Source organism: Spodoptera frugiperda, chromosome 19 (genome assembly GCF_023101765.2).
Source record: "Spodoptera frugiperda isolate SF20-4 chromosome 19, AGI-APGP_CSIRO_Sfru_2.0, whole genome shotgun sequence".
Classification (NCBI taxonomy): domain Eukaryota; kingdom Metazoa; phylum Arthropoda; class Insecta; order Lepidoptera; family Noctuidae; genus Spodoptera; species Spodoptera frugiperda.
This window is the reverse complement of record NC_064230.1, coordinates 857,303-875,609: the sequence shown is the minus strand read 5'-3', so window position 1 is coordinate 875,609 and position 18,307 is coordinate 857,303. Positions and strand designations below refer to the sequence as shown.

At 42.8% G+C, this 18,307-nt stretch overlaps 2 protein-coding genes across 19 annotated transcripts in view; one reads left to right on the top strand and one right to left on the bottom strand.

Annotated features, from left to right (window-relative positions):
- LOC118281165 (serine/arginine repetitive matrix protein 2) overlaps positions 1-14,473 on the top strand; it is a 57,707-nt gene extending 43,234 nt beyond the window's left edge. For 3 of the 18 annotated variants that reach the window (XM_050700485.1, XM_050700486.1, XM_050700465.1), the window contains exon 21: positions 14,310-14,473. In XM_050700485.1, the coding sequence (XP_050556442.1) occupies positions 14,310-14,387 (78 nt within the window). In that variant the 3' untranslated portion in view covers positions 14,388-14,473. Of the gene's footprint in view, positions 1-2,523; positions 2,688-5,755; positions 5,947-6,502; positions 6,667-9,721; positions 9,913-10,468; positions 10,633-13,701; positions 13,893-14,309 lie in introns of those variants that run through there. The other 15 variants (XM_050700475.1, XM_050700487.1, XM_050700468.1 and 12 more) reach the window with 9 other exon arrangements.
- LOC118281103 (protein suppressor of hairy wing-like) overlaps positions 1-18,307 on the bottom strand; it is a 196,883-nt gene that overhangs the window by 129,241 nt on the left and 49,335 nt on the right. The gene's annotated exons all lie outside the window — the stretch shown is intronic.

Genomic DNA, 18,307 nt, shown 5'->3' with positions numbered 1-18,307 from the left:
AGGTTTCACCCGCTCATCAAAGATAGGGGTCCAATAAACATACGACCTCATTAAACTTTAATATTTATAATATATTATTGGTATGGGGATCAGCAACGTCACGCCTTTTATCACAGAATGGGTAGACAGAGATGCACATTACGGAACGTAATGTCCCTGTACAATGTACATCCACTTTTCTTCACAATTTATGTTGTAAGTCCCATGTAATAGGGGGTGAGCCCAATTCCAAACTCCGTGCTACTACTATTAAACCCAGTAATACTTAGCCCGACCCGGGAATTGAACTCGAGACCTCTTGTGCGGCAGTCGCACTTGCGACCACTCGACCAATGAGGCAGTTATATGACTTAAATGAAACTACAAGTAGTACTCGTCCACAGAAGCATAATACAACTAAATATTTTAATGAAAACTTAAAAATTAAAAATATAAATAAACAAAATAAAATAATGAAATGAATCATGTATTAAATTCTGAGTAAACAGCTCCATGTTTCTTGACCACAGAAGAGCTGTAATGTTGTAGGTTGTCTAGGAATGTTACGGACATGCGGCGCGACACTTTTAAATCGAAGGTTTTAATCGGAGATCTAATCATAACATAGCGGCGACGGCAGCCTGTGTTCTGTTCATAACAATCGAATATGAATGAAATAATGTTTTGTTTGTCCTTAAATAAAGATTCTCTCTCATGCCACCTTTTTGTGATCCTTCCTCCGATACCGATTCCGACTCCAATGTAGCAAATTCAAAAACTCTGACTCTGCCTTCTGTTCCGATAAAACTAACTCCTTTACATCCCTAATTGGAACCACCAAGAGGTGGGAGAAAAGTGTGACGATTTACATTACTCTCAAGGGATCTTGGCAGGTCTGAACTACGTGCAGAAGGCTGCGCAATAAGTGAAAAGGGTCAATTGTATTTAGAAATGGTCAATGTCTAGCCTAGATCGCCGCCCCCGCACCTCGCCTCATGCCACCATTTGGTTCTAAAAAGACTTATTGCGCAGCCTTCTGCACGTAGTTCAGACCTGCTAAGATCCGTTGAGAGTACTGTATTTAATGTTCTTGGCTAACTAATAAACCTTTAGCTTTGTTTATACTTTTGATTTTACGGGAAGTAGTATAATAACGTATACGGGTGTGGCAGAAGAAGCATGGAAGCAGGATAAATGCAATGGAAATGAGAGCCTTGAGAAGTATGTGTGGAGAAAACCGAGTGAAAAATAGTGTTGTTAGAGAAAAGTGTGGCTTGAAAGACGATGTAGTGACAATGATTGAAAAGGGAATGTTACGATGGTTTGGACATGTAGAAAGGATAGATGAAAGCAGATTTACGAAAGAAATATACAAGGCGAATATGAATGGGGTCGTCTTAGACGGACATATAGCGACCAGATTGGCGATATATTAAAGAAGGGCCAAATTAAAAGTATCTTTAGCCGATGAGCATGCATGAAAAAACTGATGACTGTTGATGAAGCGAAAGAAGTGTGTAAGAATCGTAAAAACATTTTTTGAAAAGAGTAACGATGGAGTTTCTTACTCGTTCTTCTCCATTCGAAGCAACACTTTGGAACGAGCGCCTAGCTTCACTGACAGACAGACTGACGGACAATTCAATTTGACGTTTCAAAAGTGCCTTATTTAGGATTAATTGAAATAAATGCTTTGACTTTGACTTTGACGTGGCAATTTGGCGATCCATTGTTTTTACCTACCCCCTTGGGAGACAGGCAAGGGGGAAGTAGTACAATATATGGTTTGTTGGCAGGCCGCTGCCGTATTTGCGGCGCGTCGTTCCCGCGCTACGAGCAGCTGCGGCGGCACGCTATGTGCGCGCACGGCGCCGGGCGCCTGCCGCACGCCTGCACCACGTGCGGGAAGCGGTTCTCGCACGCACACTCGCTCACCCGCCACATGCACAACCACACCAAGCAACTCTACCGCTGCGTCGTCTGCAAGGTAACTACAACAACTCTCTATGTTTTTTTTTTAGGGGTAATATCATCCAATGACTTCTCTCACCTTGGGCGAAACGAGAGGGAGTGTCAGACTCTTACTGACTAAAAACCACCCCGTTCCTACTCCTGCTTTTCGAGCCGGAGCCCCGGTAAACCCGCTAGGTAGTCCGCAGCTCCGAACCAACTCGCTATGTACCTACCTTTGTATGCTTACATCTTTCATAGATACCGGAGTGATACCACGGCCGAGCAGAAAACCGACGTGAAACAACGCTTGCTACTGTAACAACTGTGTTATGATCTGATGGTAAGCAATCGCCGCTGCCCATGGACACTTGAAACACCAAAGGCGTTACAAGTAAATTTAAGGGTTCAGGAATTGGGGATTGGGAAGATTGGAAACGGGGATTGGGCCTCTGGTAACCTCACTCACACAACGCAAGCGTTGTTTCACGTCGGTTTTCTGCTCGGCCGTGGTATCACTCCGGTCGTGCCGAAACATGGGTTTCCCACATTTGTGACCTGTTTGAAAAAATAAATATAATTGTGTGTTCCCAGGCGTCGTTCGCGCGCGCCGACCAGCTCGCCCAGCACCTGAACAGTCACCTCGCGAACTACAAACGTCTGAAGCCTTGAGCGGCGCTCGGCGAGGCGGGGGCGTGCAAGCACATAATATATCAACACTATTATTATTATATTATATTAATATAGAGTTTTATTTATCCACACGCTTTTATTTCGCCCTTGGTGCAACAATGTTTATTGTCACGCCTTTTATCCTCGACGGGGTAAGCAGAGGTGCATATTACGGCACGTAATGTCACTGTACAATGTACCTACCACTTTCACCGTTTGTGTTAAAATCCCGTGTAATAGGGGGTGAGTCTATTGCCATATACTGAGAAATTTTTGAAAAACCGAAAAAGCCCAACAATTCTTTGCCCGACCCGGGAATCGAACCCGAGACCCCTTGTCCGGCAGCCGCACTTGCAACCAATAAAAGAAAATAAGTACGGTATATCAAATGACACATGCAATAAAAAACAAATTAATTAGAGTTATAAAATAAATAAAGTATCAAATTAATCAATCAAAATAATTAAGGGTCTTATTATACTGACTGCACGGTTGGCGCGGTGGCTGGGCAACTGGCTGCCGTGCAACGTGTCGCGGGTTCGATTCCCGCACGGAACAACTCTTTGTGTGATCCACAAATTGTTGTTTCGGGTCTGGGTGTCATGTGTATGTGAAATTGTATGTTTGTCAACGCACCCACGACACAGGAGAAAATCCTAGTGTGGGGCAACGGTTTTTAAAGAAAATAAAAATACTAGCGGACGGGGAGCGTCCTCAAAGCGGAGCGGGCGCACAAGGAATACGCGACGCATGCGCAGCGAATTCGTTGCCTTCGGGGAACAAAAGTCGCGATAACCTTGGGATCTGAAATACCTAACGGGAAATACCTGGAGTTTCCCGGGTTTTGAAATAATGACAAAGTGATATTTAGTTGTGTGTATGTGAACTTGTATGTTTGTAAACGCACCCACGACACAGGAGAAAATCCTAGTGTGGGGCAACGTTTTTAAAAAAAAGAAAAAATAAAGTTTTAGGAATATGATTCATTGTGAATCATTAATTCTAAGTTAAATCATTTATTAGAAAATATAAAGGGATAATCATTGACTGCTTCATAAGGGGTCAGGGTTCATAACCAGGGCGCCTACTCCGGTTCTCGAATGCGAAGTTTCATTTAATCTGCGGTCGTAGGTTTTATTGGTTTACTAATAGAATTACTTGGAATAACGTTTTATTTTTAATTTAAATCGAAAACCTATTTATTTATCTTCATTTCGTTCGTACATTTTTGTTCACGAAAGTTCGCAATAAATAGAATTGCAGTATGCAATCTGCGAAGCTTCATCGTTAGGCCCCCAGGTCGTTAAAATGACACGTTATTGTGTACAGGTTCGCCATCTCTGCCCTAGTCTTTCTCCCCAAAAAGCTAGGGGCCTTTTGAAGGTTTCACCCGCTCATCAAAGATAGGGGTCCAATAAACATACGACCTCATTAAACTTTAATATTTATAATATATTATTGGTATGGGGATCAGCAACGTCACGCCTTTTATCACAGAATGGGTAGACAGAGATGCACATTACGGAACGTAATGTCCCTGTACAATGTACATCCACTTTTCTTCACAATTTATGTTGTAAGTCCCATGTAATAGGGGGTGAGCCCAATTCCAAACTCCGTGCTACTACTATTAAACCCAGTAATACTTAGCCCGACCCGGGAATTGAACTCGAGACCTCTTGTGCGGCAGTCGCACTTGCGACCACTCGACCAATGAGGCAGTTATATGACTTAAATGAAACTACAAGTAGTACTCGTCCACAGAAGCATAATACAACTAAATATTTTAATGAAAACTTAAAAATTAAAAATATAAATAAACAAAATAAAATAATGAAATGAATCATGTATTAAATTCTGAGTAAACAGCTCCATGTTTCTTGACCACAGAAGAGCTGTAATGTTGTAGGTTGTCTAGGAATGTTACGGACATGCGGCGCGACACTTTTAAATCGAAGGTTTTAATCGGAGATCTAATCATAACATAGCGGCGACGGCAGCCTGTGTCCTGTTCATAACAGTCGAGTATGAATGAAATAATGTTTTGTTTGTCCTTAAATAAAGATTCTCTCCCATGCCATTACTTTGTGATTCTTCCTCCGATTCCGATCCCGACTCCAATGTAGCAAATTCAAAAACTCTGACTCTGCCTTCTGTTCCGATAAAACTAACTCCTTTACATCCCTAATTGGAACCACCAAGAGGTGGGAGAAAAGTGTGACGATTTACATTACTCTCAAGGGATCTTGGCAGGTCTGAACTACGTGCAGAAGGCTGCGCAATAAGTGTAAAGGGTCAATTGTATTTAGAAATGGTCAATCTCTAGCCTAGATCGCCGCCCCGCGCACCTCGCCTCATGCCACCATTTGGTTCTAAAAAATACTTATTGCGCAGCCTTCTGCACGTAGTTCAGACCTGCTAAGATCCGTTGAGAGTACTGTATTTAATGTTCTTGGCTAACTAAGAAACCTTTAGCTTTGTTTATACTTTTGATTTTACGGGAAGTAGTATAATAACGTATACGGGTGTGGCAGAAGAAGCATGGAAGCAGGATAAATGCAATGGAAATGAGAGCCTTGAGAAGTATGTGTGGAGAAAACCGAGTGAAAAATTGTGTTATTAGAGAAAAGTGATGAACTTGAAAGACGTAGTGACAATGATTGAAAAGGGAATGTTACGATGGTTTGGACATGTAGAAAGGATAGATGAAAGCAGATTTATGAAAGAAATATACAAGGCGAATATGAATGAGGACGGCTTAGACGGACATATCGACCAGATTGGCGATATATTAAAGAAGGGCTAAATTAAAAGTATCTTCAACCGATGAGTATGCATGAAAATACCGATAACTGTTGATGAAGCGAAAGAAGTGTGTAAGGATCGTGAAAACATTTTTTGAAAAGAGTAACGATGGAGTTTCTTACTCGTTCTTCTCCATTCGAAGCAACACTTTGGAACGAGCGCCTAGCTTCACTGACAGACAGACTGACGGACAATTCAATTTGACGTTTCAAAAGTGCCTTATTTAGGATTAATTGAAATAAATGCTTTGACTTTGACTTTGACGTGGCAATTTGGCGTTTCATTGCCTTTGCCTACCCCCATGGGAGACAGGCAAGGGGAAGTAGTACAATATATGGTTTGTCGGCAGGTCGTTGCCGTATCTGCGGCGCGTCGTTCCCGCGCTACGAGCAGCTGCGGCGGCACGCTATGTGCGCGCACGGCGCCGGGCGCCTGCCGCACGCCTGCACCACGTGCGGGAAGCGGTTCTCGCACGCACACTCGCTCACCCGCCACATGCACAACCACACCAAGCAACTCTACCGCTGCGTCGTCTGCAAGGTAACTACAACAACTCGCTTTGTTTTTTTTAGGGGGAAATATCATCCAATGACTTCTCCCGCTTTTGGCGAGGCGAGAGGGAGTGTCAGACTCTTACTGACTAAAAACCACCCCGTTCCTACTCCTGCTTTTCGAGCCGGAGCCCCGGTAAACACGCTAGGTAGTCCGCAGCTCCGAACCAACTCGCTATGTACCTACCTTTGTATGCTTACATCTTTCATAGATACCGGAGTGATACCACGGCCGAGCAGAAAACCGACGTGAAACAACGCTTGCTACTGTAACAACTGTGTTATGATCTGATGGTAAGCAATCGCCGCTGCCCATGGACACTTGAAACACCAAAGGCGTTACAAGTAAATTTAAGGGTTCAGGAATTGGGGATTGGGAAGATTGGAAAGGGGGATTGGGCCTCTGGTAACCTCACTCACACAACGCAAGCGTTGTTTCACGTCGGTTTTCTGCTCGGCCGTGATATCACTCCGGTCGTGCCGAAACATGGGTTTCCCACATTTGTGACCTGTTTGAAAAAATAAATATAATTGTGTGTTCCCAGGCGTCGTTCGCGCGCGCCGACCAGCTCGCCCAGCACCTGAACAGTCACCTCGCGAACTACAAACGTCTGAAGCCTTGAGCGGCGCTCGGCGAGGCGGGGGCGTGCAAGCACATAATATATCAACACTATTATTATTATATTATATTAATATAGAGTTTTATTTATTCACACGCTTTTATTTCGCCCTTGGTCTAACAATGTTTTATGGTCACGCCTTTTATTACCGAAGCGGTAAGTAGAGGTGCACATTACGGCACGTAATGTACAACTTTTCACCATTTGTGTTATAAGTCCCATGTAATAGGGGGTGAGCCTATTGCCATATACTGAGAAATTTTCGAAAAACCGAAAAAGCACAACAATTCTTTGCCCGACCCGGGAAACGAACCCGAAACCCCTTGTCCGGCAGCCGCACTTGCAACCAATAAAAGAAAATAAGTACGGTATATCAAATGACACATGCAATAAAAAACAAATTAATTAGAGTTATAAAATAAATAAAGTATCAAATTAATCAATCAAAATAATTAAGGGTCTTATTATACTGACTGCACGGTTGGCGCGGTGGCTGGGCAACTGGCTGCCGTGCAACGTGTCGCGGGTTCGATTCCCGCACGGAACAACTCTTTGTGTGATCCACAAATTGTTGTTTCGGGTCTGGGTGTCATGTGTATGTGAAATTGTATGTTTGTCAACGCACCCACGACACAGGAGAAAATCCTAGTGTGGGGCAACGGTTTTTAAAGAAAATAAAAATACTAGCGGACGGGGAGCGTCCTCAAAGCGGAGCGGGCGCACAAGGAATACGCGACGCATGCGCAGCGAATTCGTTGCCTTCGGGGAACAAAAGTCGCGATAACCTTGGGATCTGAAATACCTAACGGGAAATACCTGGAGTTTCCCGGGTTTTGAAATAATGACAAAGTGATATTTAGTTGTGTGTATGTGAACTTGTATGTTTGTAAACGCACCCACGACACAGGAGAAAATCCTAGTGTGGGGCAACGTTTTTAAAAAAAAAGAAAAAATAAAGTTTTAGGAATATGATTCATTGTGAATCATTAATTCTAAGTTAAATCATTTATTAGAAAATATAAAGGGATAATCATTGACTGCTTCATAAGGGGTCAGGGTTCATAACCAGGGCGCCTACTCCGGTTCTCGAATGCGAAGTTTCATTTAATCTGCGGTCGTAGGTTTTATTGGTTTACTAATAGAATTACTTGGAATAACGTTTTATTTTTAATTTAAATCGAAAACCTATTTATTTATCTTCATTTCGTTCGTACATTTTTGTTCACGAAAGTTCGCAATAAATAGAATTGCAGTATGCAATCTGCGAAGCTTCATCGTTAGGCCCCCAGGTCGTTAAAATGACACGTTATTGTGTACAGGTTCGCCATCTCTGCCCTAGTCTTTCTCCCCAAAAAGCTAGGGGCCTTTTGAAGGTTTCACCCGCTCATCAAAGATAGGGGTCCAATAAACATACGACCTCATTAAACTTTAATATTTATAATATATTATTGGTATGGGGATCAGCAACGTCACGCCTTTTATCCCAGAAGGGGTTGGCAGAGATGCACATTACGGAACGTAATGTCCCTGTACAATGTACATCCACTTTTCTTCACAATTTATGTTGTAAGTCCCATGTAATAGGGGGTGAGCCCAATTCCAAACTCCGTGCTACTACTATTAAACCCAGTAATACTTAGCCCGACCCGGGAATTGAACTCGAGACCTCTTGTGCGGCAGTCGCACTTGCGACCACTCGACCAATGAGGCAGTTATATGACTTAAATGAAACTACAAGTAGTACTCGTCCACAGAAGCATAATACAACTAAATATTTTAATGAAAACTTAAAAATTAAAAATATAAATAAACAAAATAAAATAATGAAATGAATCATGTATTAAATTCTGAGTAAACAGCTCCATGTTTCTTGACCACAGAAGAGCTGTAATGTTGTAGGTTGTCTAGGAATGTTACGGACATGCGGCGCGACACTTTTAAATCGAAGGTTTTAATCGGAGATCTAATCATAACATAGCGGCGACGGCAGCCTGTGTTCTGTTCATAACAGTCGAGTATGAATGAAATAATGTTTTGTTTGTCCTTAAATAAAGATTCTCTCCCATGCCATTACTTTGTGATTCTTCCTCCGATTCCGATCCCGACTCCAATGTAGCAAATTCAAAAACTCTGACTCTGCCTTCTGTTCCGATAAAACTAACTCCTTTACATCCCTAATTGGAACCACCAAGAGGTGGGAGAAAAGTGTGACGATTTACATTACTCTCAAGGGATCTTGGCAGGTCTGAACTACGTGCAGAAGGCTGCGCAATAAGTGAAAAGGGTCAATTGTATTTAGAAATGGTCAATGTCTAGCCTAGATCGCCGCCCCCGCACCTCGCCTCATGCCACCATTTGGTTCTAAAAAGACTTATTGCGCAGCCTTCTGCACGTAGTTCAGACCTGCTAAGATCCGTTGAGAGTACTGTATTTAATGTTCTTGGCTAACTAATAAACCTTTAGCTTTGTTTATACTTTTGATTTTACGGGAAGTAGTATAATAACGTATACGGGTGTGGCAGAAGAAGCATGGAAGCAGGATAAATGCAATGGAAATGAGAGCCTTGAGAAGTATGTGTGGAGAAAACCGAGTGAAAAATAGTGTTGTTAGAGAAAAGTGTGGCTTGAAAGACGATGTAGTGACAATGATTGAAAAGGGAATGTTACGATGGTTTGGACATGTAGAAAGGATAGATGAAAGCAGATTTACGAAAGAAATATACAAGGCGAATATGAATGAGGACGGCTTAGACGGACATATCGACCAGATTGGCGATATATTAAAGAAGGGCTAAATTAAAAGTATCTTCAACCGATGAGTATGCATGAAAATACCGATAACTGTTGATGAAGCGAAAGAAGTGTGTAAGGATCGTGAAAACATTTTTTGAAAAGAGTAACGATGGAGTTTCTTACTCGTTCTTCTCCATTCGAAGCAACACTTTGGAACGAGCGCCTAGCTTCACTGACAGACAGACTGACGGACAATTCAATTTGACGTTTCAAAAGTGCCTTATTTAGGATTAATTGAAATAAATGCTTTGACTTTGACTTTGACGTGGCAATTTGGCGATCCATTGTTTTTACCTACCCCCTTGGGAGACAGGCAAGGGGGAAGTAGTACAATATATGGTTTGTCGGCAGGTCGTTGCCGTATCTGCGGCGCGTCGTTCCCGCGCTACGAGCAGCTGCGGCGGCACGCTATGTGCGCGCACGGCGCCGGGCGCCTGCCGCACGCCTGCACCACGTGCGGGAAGCGGTTCTCGCACGCACACTCGCTCACCCGCCACATGCACAACCACACCAAGCAACTCTACCGCTGCGTCGTCTGCAAGGTAACTACAACGACTCGCTGTGTTTTTTTTTAGGGGGAAATATCATCCAATGACTTCTCCCACCTTGGGCGAAACGAGAGGGAGTGTCAGACTCTTACTGACTAAAAACCACCCCGTTCCTACTCCTGCTTTTCGAGCCGGAGCCCCGGTAAACACGCTAGGTAGTCCGCAGCTCCGAACCAACTCGCTATGTACCTTTGTATGCTTACATCTTTCATAGATACCGGAGTGATACCACGGCCGAGCAGAAAATCGATGTGAAACAAAGCTTGCTACTGTAACAACTGTGTTATGATCTGATGGTAAGCAATCGCCGCTGCCCATGGACACTTGAAACACCAAAGGCGTTACAAGTAAATTTAAGGGTTCAGGAATTGGGGATTGGGGAGATTGGAAAGGGGGGGGATTGGGCTTCTGGTAACCTCACTCACACAACGCAAGCGTTGTTTCACGTCGGTTTTATGTGAGGCCGTGGTATCACTCCGGTCGTGCCGAAACATGGGTTTCCCACATTTGTGACCTGTTTGAAAAAATAAATATAATTGTGTGTTCCCAGGCGTCGTTCGCGCGCGCCGACCAGCTCGCCCAGCACCTGAACAGTCACCTCGCGAACTACAAACGTCTGAAGCCTTGAGCGGCGCTCGGCGAGGCGGGGGCGTGCAAGCACATAATATATCAACACTATTATTATTATATTATATTAATATAGAGTTTTATTTATCCACACGCTTTTATTTCGCCCTTGGTGCAACAATGTTTATTGTCACGCCTTTTATCCTCGACGGGGTAAGCAGAGGTGCATATTACGGCACGTAATGTCACTGTACAATGTACCTACCACTTTCACCGTTTGTGTTAAAATCCTATGTAATAAGGGGTGAGCCTATTGCCATATACTGAGAAATTTTCGAAAAACCGAAAAAGCTTAGCAATTCTTTGCCCGACCCGGGAATCGAACCCGAGACCCCTTGTCCGGCAGCCGCACTTGCAACCAATAAAAGAAAATAAGTACGGTATATCAAATGACACATGCAATAAAAAACAAATTAATTAGAGTTATAAAATAAATAAAGTATCAAATTAATCAATCAAAATAATTAAGGGTCTTATTATACTGACTGCACGGTTGGCGCGGTGGCTGGGCAACTGGCTGCCGTGCAACGTGTCGCGGGTTCGATTCCCGCACGGAACAACTCTTTGTGTGATCCACAAATTGTTGTTTCGGGTCTGGGTGTCATGTGTATGTGAAATTGTATGTTTGTCAACGCACCCACGACACAGGAGAAAATCCTAGTGTGGGGCAACGGTTTTTAAAGAAAATAAAAATACTAGCGGACGGGGAGCGTCCTCAAAGCGGAGCGGGCGCGCGACGAATACGCAACGCATGCGCAGCGAATTCGTTGCCTTCGGGGAACAAAAGTCGCGATAACCTTGGGATCTGAAATACCTAACGGGAAATACCTGGAGTTTCCCGGGTTTTGAAATAATGACAAAGTGATATTTAGTTGTGTGTATGTGAACTTGTATGTTTGTAAACGCACCCACGACACAGGAAAAAATCCTAGTGTGGGGCAACGTTTTTAAAAAAAAGAAAAAATAAAGTTTTAGGAATATGATTCATTGTGAATCATTAATTCTAAGTTAAATCATTTATTAGAAAATATAAAGGGATAATCATTGACTGCTTCATAAGGGGTCAGGGTTCATAACCAGGGCGCCTACTCCGGTTCTCGAATGCGAAGTTTCATTTAATCTGCGGTCGTAGGTTTTATTGGTTTACTAATAGAATTACTTGGAATAACGTTTTATTTTTAATTTAAATCGAAAACCTATTTATTTATCTTCATTTCGTTCGTACATTTTTGTTCACGAAAGTTCGCAATAAATAGAATTGCAGTATGCAATCTGCGAAGCTTCATCGTTAGGCCCCCAGGTCGTTAAAATGACACGTTATTGTGTACAGGTTCGCCATCTCTGCCCTAGTCTTTCTCCCCAAAAAGCTAGGGGCCTTTTGAAGGTTTCACCCGCTCATCAAAGATAGGGGTCCAATAAACATACGACCTCATTAAACTTTAATATTTATAATATATTATTGGTATGGGGATCAGCAACGTCACGCCTTTTATCCCAGAAGGGGTTGGCAGAGGTGCACATTACGGAACGTAATGTCACTGTACAATGTACATCCACTTTTCTTCACAATTTATGTTGTAAGTCCCATGTAATAGGGGGTGAGCCCAATTCCAAACTCCGTGCTACTACTATTAAACCCAGTAATACTTAGCCCGACCCGGGAATTGAACTCGAGACCTCTTGTGCGGCAGTCGCACTTGCGACCACTCGACCAATGAGGCAGTTATATGACTTAAATGAAACTACAAGTAGTACTCGTCCATAGTAGCATAATACAACTAAATATTTTAATGAAAACTTAAAAATTAAAAATATAAATAAACAAAATAAAATAATGAAATGAATCATGTATTAAATTCTGAGTAAACAGCTCCATGTTTCTTGACCACAGAAGAGCTGTAATGTTGTAGGTTGTCTAGGAATGTTACGGACATGCGGCGCGACACTTTTAAATCGAAGGTTTTAATCGGAGATCTAATCATAACATAGCGGCGACGGCAGCCTGTGTCCTGTTCATAACAGTCGAGTATGAATGAAATAATGTTTTGTTTGTCCTTAAATAAAGATTCTCTCTCATGCCACCTTTTTGTGATCCTTCCTCCGATACCGATTCCGACTCCAATGTAGCAAATTCAAAAACTCTGACTCTGCCTTCTGTTCCGATAAAACTAACTCCTTTACATCCCTAATTGGAACCACCAAGAGGTGGGAGAAAAGTGTGATGATTTACATTACTCTCAAGGGATCTTGGCAGGTCTGAACTACGTGCAGAAGGCTGCGCAATAAGTGAAAAGGGTCAATTGTATTTAGAAATGGTCAATGTCTAGCCTAGATCGCCGCCCCCGCACCTCGCCTCATGCCACCATTTGGTTCTAAAAAGACTTATTGCGCAGCCTTCTGCACGTAGTTCAGACCTGCTAAGATCCGTTGAGAGTACTGTATTTAATGTTCTTGGCTAACTAAGAAACCTTTAGCTTTGTTTATACTTTTGATTTTACGGGAAGTAGTATAATTACGTATACGGGTGTGGCAGAAGAAGCATGAAAGTAGGATAAATGCGATGGAAATGAGAGCCTTGAGAAGTATGTGTGGAGTAAAATTGAGTGATCGAGTGAAAAATAGTGTTGTTAGAGAAAAGTGTGGCTTGAAAGACGATGTAGTGACAATGATTGAAAAGGGAATGTTACGATGGTTTGGACATGTAGAAAGGATAGATGAAAGCAGATTTACGAAAGAAATATACAAGGCGAATATGAATGAGGACGGCTTAGACGGACATATAGCGACCAGATTGGCGATATATTAAAGAAGGGCTAAATTAAAAGTACGTTCAACCGATGAGTATGCATGAAAATACCGATAACTGTTGATGAAGCGAAAGAAGTATGTAAAGAACTGTGGCAATTGGCGTTTCATTGTCTCTGCCTTTTTTTGTTCCTAGGCGGTAACCTTCAAAAGGCGCCTACCTTTTTGGAAAGAAAGACAAGGGAGTGTGGGATTTTTACCACACTAAAATCACCCCGGTGGCCACCATTAGCACCTGTAAAGGGCACCGGGTCCTCTAATAGACCTGCTCTGGAGCTCCATTGTCTTTGCCTACCCCCTTGGGAGACAGGCAAGGGGGAAGTAGTACAATATAATATGGTTTGTCGGCAGGTCGTTGCCGTATCTGCGGCGCGTCGTTCCCGCGCTACGAGCAGTTGCGGCGGCACGCGCAGTGCGCGCACGGCGCGGGGCGCCTGCCGCACGCCTGCACCACGTGCGGGAAGCGGTTCTCGCACGCACACTCGCTCACCCGCCACATGCACAACCACACCAAGCAACTCTACCGCTGCGTCGTCTGCAAGGTAATGCTTACAGCGACTCATACATACCGGACTGATACCACGGCCGAGCAGAAAACCGACGGGAAACAACGCTTGCGTTGTGTAAGTAAGGTTACTAGAGGCCCAATTCCCCCGATTCCCGAACAACAACCCTTAAATTCTTATCCCCCAATAGGCTGGTAACGCCTCTGGTGTTTCAAGAGTCCATAGGCGTCGGCCGGGCCTCCGGTAACCTCACTCACACAACGAAACCGTCACATTTTGGCTTCATTTGTCTGGACTTTAAAAGACACTATGACTTCTGAGTTTGTCTCAACAGTTCTTTTTAGAGTAGTCGGATAGGAAATGCCGGCCTCGTCTAGCTATTTAAGAGATTGACGTGTAAAAGAGTTACATTGTAACCTATTTGCTAAAATAAATATAATTGTGTGTTCCCAGGCGTCGTTCGCGCGCGCCGACCAGCTCGCCCAGCACCTGAACAGTCACCTCGCGAACTACAAACGTCTGAAGCCTTGAGCGGCGCTCGGCGAGGCGGGGGCGTGCAAGCACATAATATATCAACACTATTATTATTATATTATATTAATATAGAGTTTTATTTATTCACACGCTTTTATTTCGCCCTTGGTCTAACTATGTTTATCGTCACGCCTTTTATACCCGAAGCGGTAGGCAGAGGTGCACGTTACGGCACGTAATGCCACTGTACAATGTACAACTTTTCACCATTTGTGTTATAAGTCCCATGTAATAGGGGGTGAGCCTAAACAACATAGATGGCACTGTTATAAAGTTTCAAGAATTAAAATGTAGATGTCGCTAGCAGTCGTTCTGAAGTTTTTACTCTACGTTCCTAGATGGCGGTAGGTGTACTAGTTAGATTGAAGTAGGTAGTTTGTAATATAATTAGATTTTAGTTAGTTATGTATATTACTAGACACCCTATCTTTTTTAATATGTAGAATCCATCTTTACGACGTTTAGTAAACGAAGTTTCTCTTGATATTCATGAATAAAGTAAATCTGATTTAGTGTCCGACTGAAGCTTCGGCTTCAGTCCAAAAAACCTTTTTTTTAAACTTTGCTCCACATTAGGATTTTCTCCTGAGTCGTGGGTGCGTTTACAAACACACACCTAGTTTAGTTAGTAAGGGCTTTAGTAGATGGATGGGCTAGTAATTGAATTATTATCTCTCCTCTACACGGAAAATAGCTGTGCGAGGGAGATGCGCAGCTCGAGTAAGCGATGTATTGACAGTAGGGAAGCCATCCATTGTACGTATCTTTCCATATAAAAAATACAACTTAGCTGAGTCCGTTTCTACCAGTGCTAAGCTATGTGCAGCAATGAATAAATATGATTGGTGGAAGCCAAACGTATCCGCAGCAACTTCAGATAAGGACGCTAAGGACTGGGTTAAGTAACCATTAAATGTCGCTGAGTACAGTATAGGTTCACTCCATATTAGGTATATGGGACTTATAACATAACTGGTAAAAAGTGTATTTTTTTTAACTTTCGTGAGACATACTAATAAATTATTATGTTGTTGATAATCGCCGCGTCGTGTGTCGCGAAATGCTGCTTACCATATGAGCCTCTAGCATGGCTTGAAACTAGTCGAGTTCCTCGTCAAACAGTTACGTGAGTAAGCCGATAACTTAAAAATTAATTGGTGAAAAGTGTGTGTTAAATTATACTTGAGGACCTCTGCCTACCCCCTCGGGGAACAAAAGTCACGATAACTTCGGTATTCCTGAAATACCTAACGGGAAATACCTGGTGTTTTCCGGGTTTTGAAATAATGACAAAGCGATATTTAGTATTAGGAATATGATTCATTGTGAATCATTTATTCTAAATTAAATCAATTATTAGAAAATATAAAGGGATAAACATTGACTGCTTCATAAGAGGTCAGGGTTCATTACCATCGGGTATTCAAAGTCAAAGTCAAAGTTAAAATTATTTATTTCAAATAGACCGGGAAGGCACTTTTGAATGTCAAAGCAAATATTACAATATAAAGAAAAGAAAATGTATGCCCGTCTGTCAGTCCTCTTGTGAAGAGAATTCTCTTAAGTCGTGGTGACACGGAGGTTAAGACGCTTTTGATGCATGCAAGGGAGTACCAGACTGATACTGACTAAAAAAAATTCTTCTCCTCTAATAATATCTTCTGATTTATTTGCGTTGCCGAATCCAATACAGTCATTCATGTCCCTGGGACGTTGGACTTCAGTGTTCCGGTGTTTGCATGGTTGTATCTACTGTAGATCCTGGTGCACAGGAGTTGCAGCGGTATGGGTGGTTACGGCGGGCTTGTCCCAATAAAAAAAGGCTTGCTTAGCGAAGACCTACTTGCACAGCAAGGTTCATGGTAGACTCATGTCTCCCTTTTTTTAAGGGAAAATCAGCCAATGACTTTTTCGCCTTGGGTGAGGCGAGAGGGAGAGTCACTCTCAGTACGAAGATCACTCATATGATTTAAATGAAACTACAAGTAGTACTCGTTCACAGAAGCATAATACAACTCAATATTTCAACGAAAACCGAAAACAAACATGTATAAATTTTCAAACAAAATATTAATGATTGACCATCGTTAGCCAAGATGATAACATGTGGTTTAAATTAAGTCATAAGATGTTTCCCCATACACTTAGTAAAGATGAACACATTAATCCTAATACACACATACAAAATCTTTTTTCTTATGGTAAACGAGCAAACGTATCACCTGATGGTAAGCAATCGCCGCCGCCCATGGACCCTTGAAACACCAGAGGCGTAACAAGTGCGTTGCCGGTTTTAATTTAAGGGTTGTTGGGGCATCGGAGATTGGGAAGATTGGGAATTGGGGTACCAATTGCCTCCGGTAACCTCACTCACAACGCAAGCGTTGTTTCACGTCGGTTTTCTGTAAGACCGTGGTATCACTCCAGTCGAGCCGGCCCATTCGTATCGAAGTATGGCTCTCCCACACTTATATAAAAACCCGTGTGTGCGGCGCGTCGCGTTTCGCGTATCAAGAGCCTCAAAGAGCCATCACACCACCACAGATGGGGCCCAGTAGGGCTGATGTCTGATCCGGAGCTACGGACTACCTAGCAGGTTTACCGGGGCTCCGGTTCGAAAAGCACGAGTAGAACGGGGAGGTTTTTAGTCAGTAAGAGTCTGACACTCCTGAGAGAAGTCATTGGATGATTTTCTCCCCTCAAAAAAAAAAAAAACACTTATAAAAAAACAATTACAAACACGCAATTTGTACTGTAACTCAACAACTTCATCTCTAAAAACATGACATTCCTCCTTGGACGGACGCCGGCGGAGTGACGTGCGCGCGCCGACGGCTAGCCTGTCATTAATGACACCTAGTTTCACAGGGCTGTCGCTCACAAGTTCATCTTTATTCGTTCACTAGTTGTTGTCTGCGGTTTTGTCTTGAGTTTTATGGTATAAGCCGGTAAACGAGCAGACGAATTATCTGATGATAAGCAATCGCCGTCGCTAATGGACACCCGAAACAATAAAGGCTTTACAAGTTAGTGTGTTGCTGACTTTTTAGGGGTATGAAATTTTAGGGTTGAGGAACCGGGGATTGGTATGATTGCGATGGAGGGTAATTAGCGCTTCGGTAACCTCACTCATACAACGAAACGTTGTTTCACGACATTTTCTTGCTCGGCCGTGGAATCACTCCGGTTGAGCCGGCCCAGCAGTGCCGAATTTGTCGAATGTTAGTTACTCGGGCCTTGTGCTGTAAAGAGTGTTTTTCCACCAGAGATGTGCTATGTTTATGTTACGTTGCTGTGGATGCGTTTGGCTTCCACCAATCATATTCATTAGTACATATAACTTAGCCCTGGTGGAAAGCTAAGCTAAGCTTGCCTACATACCTCAGTATCAGTGGAAACAGTCAAATAGTTTCACAAGTTTGCTATTATATCTTCGTAGCATGGCTACATAACACTTCTCTGGTGGAAAAGCACCGTAAGGCCGATGATCGAAATTAGCTTAAACCGCTATTATACCTAAATACGAAAGTTCATGAGTATGAGTTTGTGTGTATGTTTGTTACTGAATCACATCAAAACGGCTAAAGAGACAGATAAGAAATTTGGAACGGACGTAGATTATGGTCCGGAATAACACAGACTACTTTTTATCAAATGCGAACGCATGCGATTCTGCCTACCCCTTCGGGGATAAAATGCGTGACGTATGGTTGCGAATGCAGGCGAAGCCGCGGGCAGAAGCTAGTACTAAGATAAAAAAAAAAACATAAACAAATCAATTATATGTTTTCCTTGTTTAATGGGACAAGCCCACCACAACTTCCCATACCGCTACAACTCCTGTACACCAGGATCTACAGTAGATACAACCATGAAAACACCGGAACACTGAAGTCCAACGTCCCAGGGACATGAAT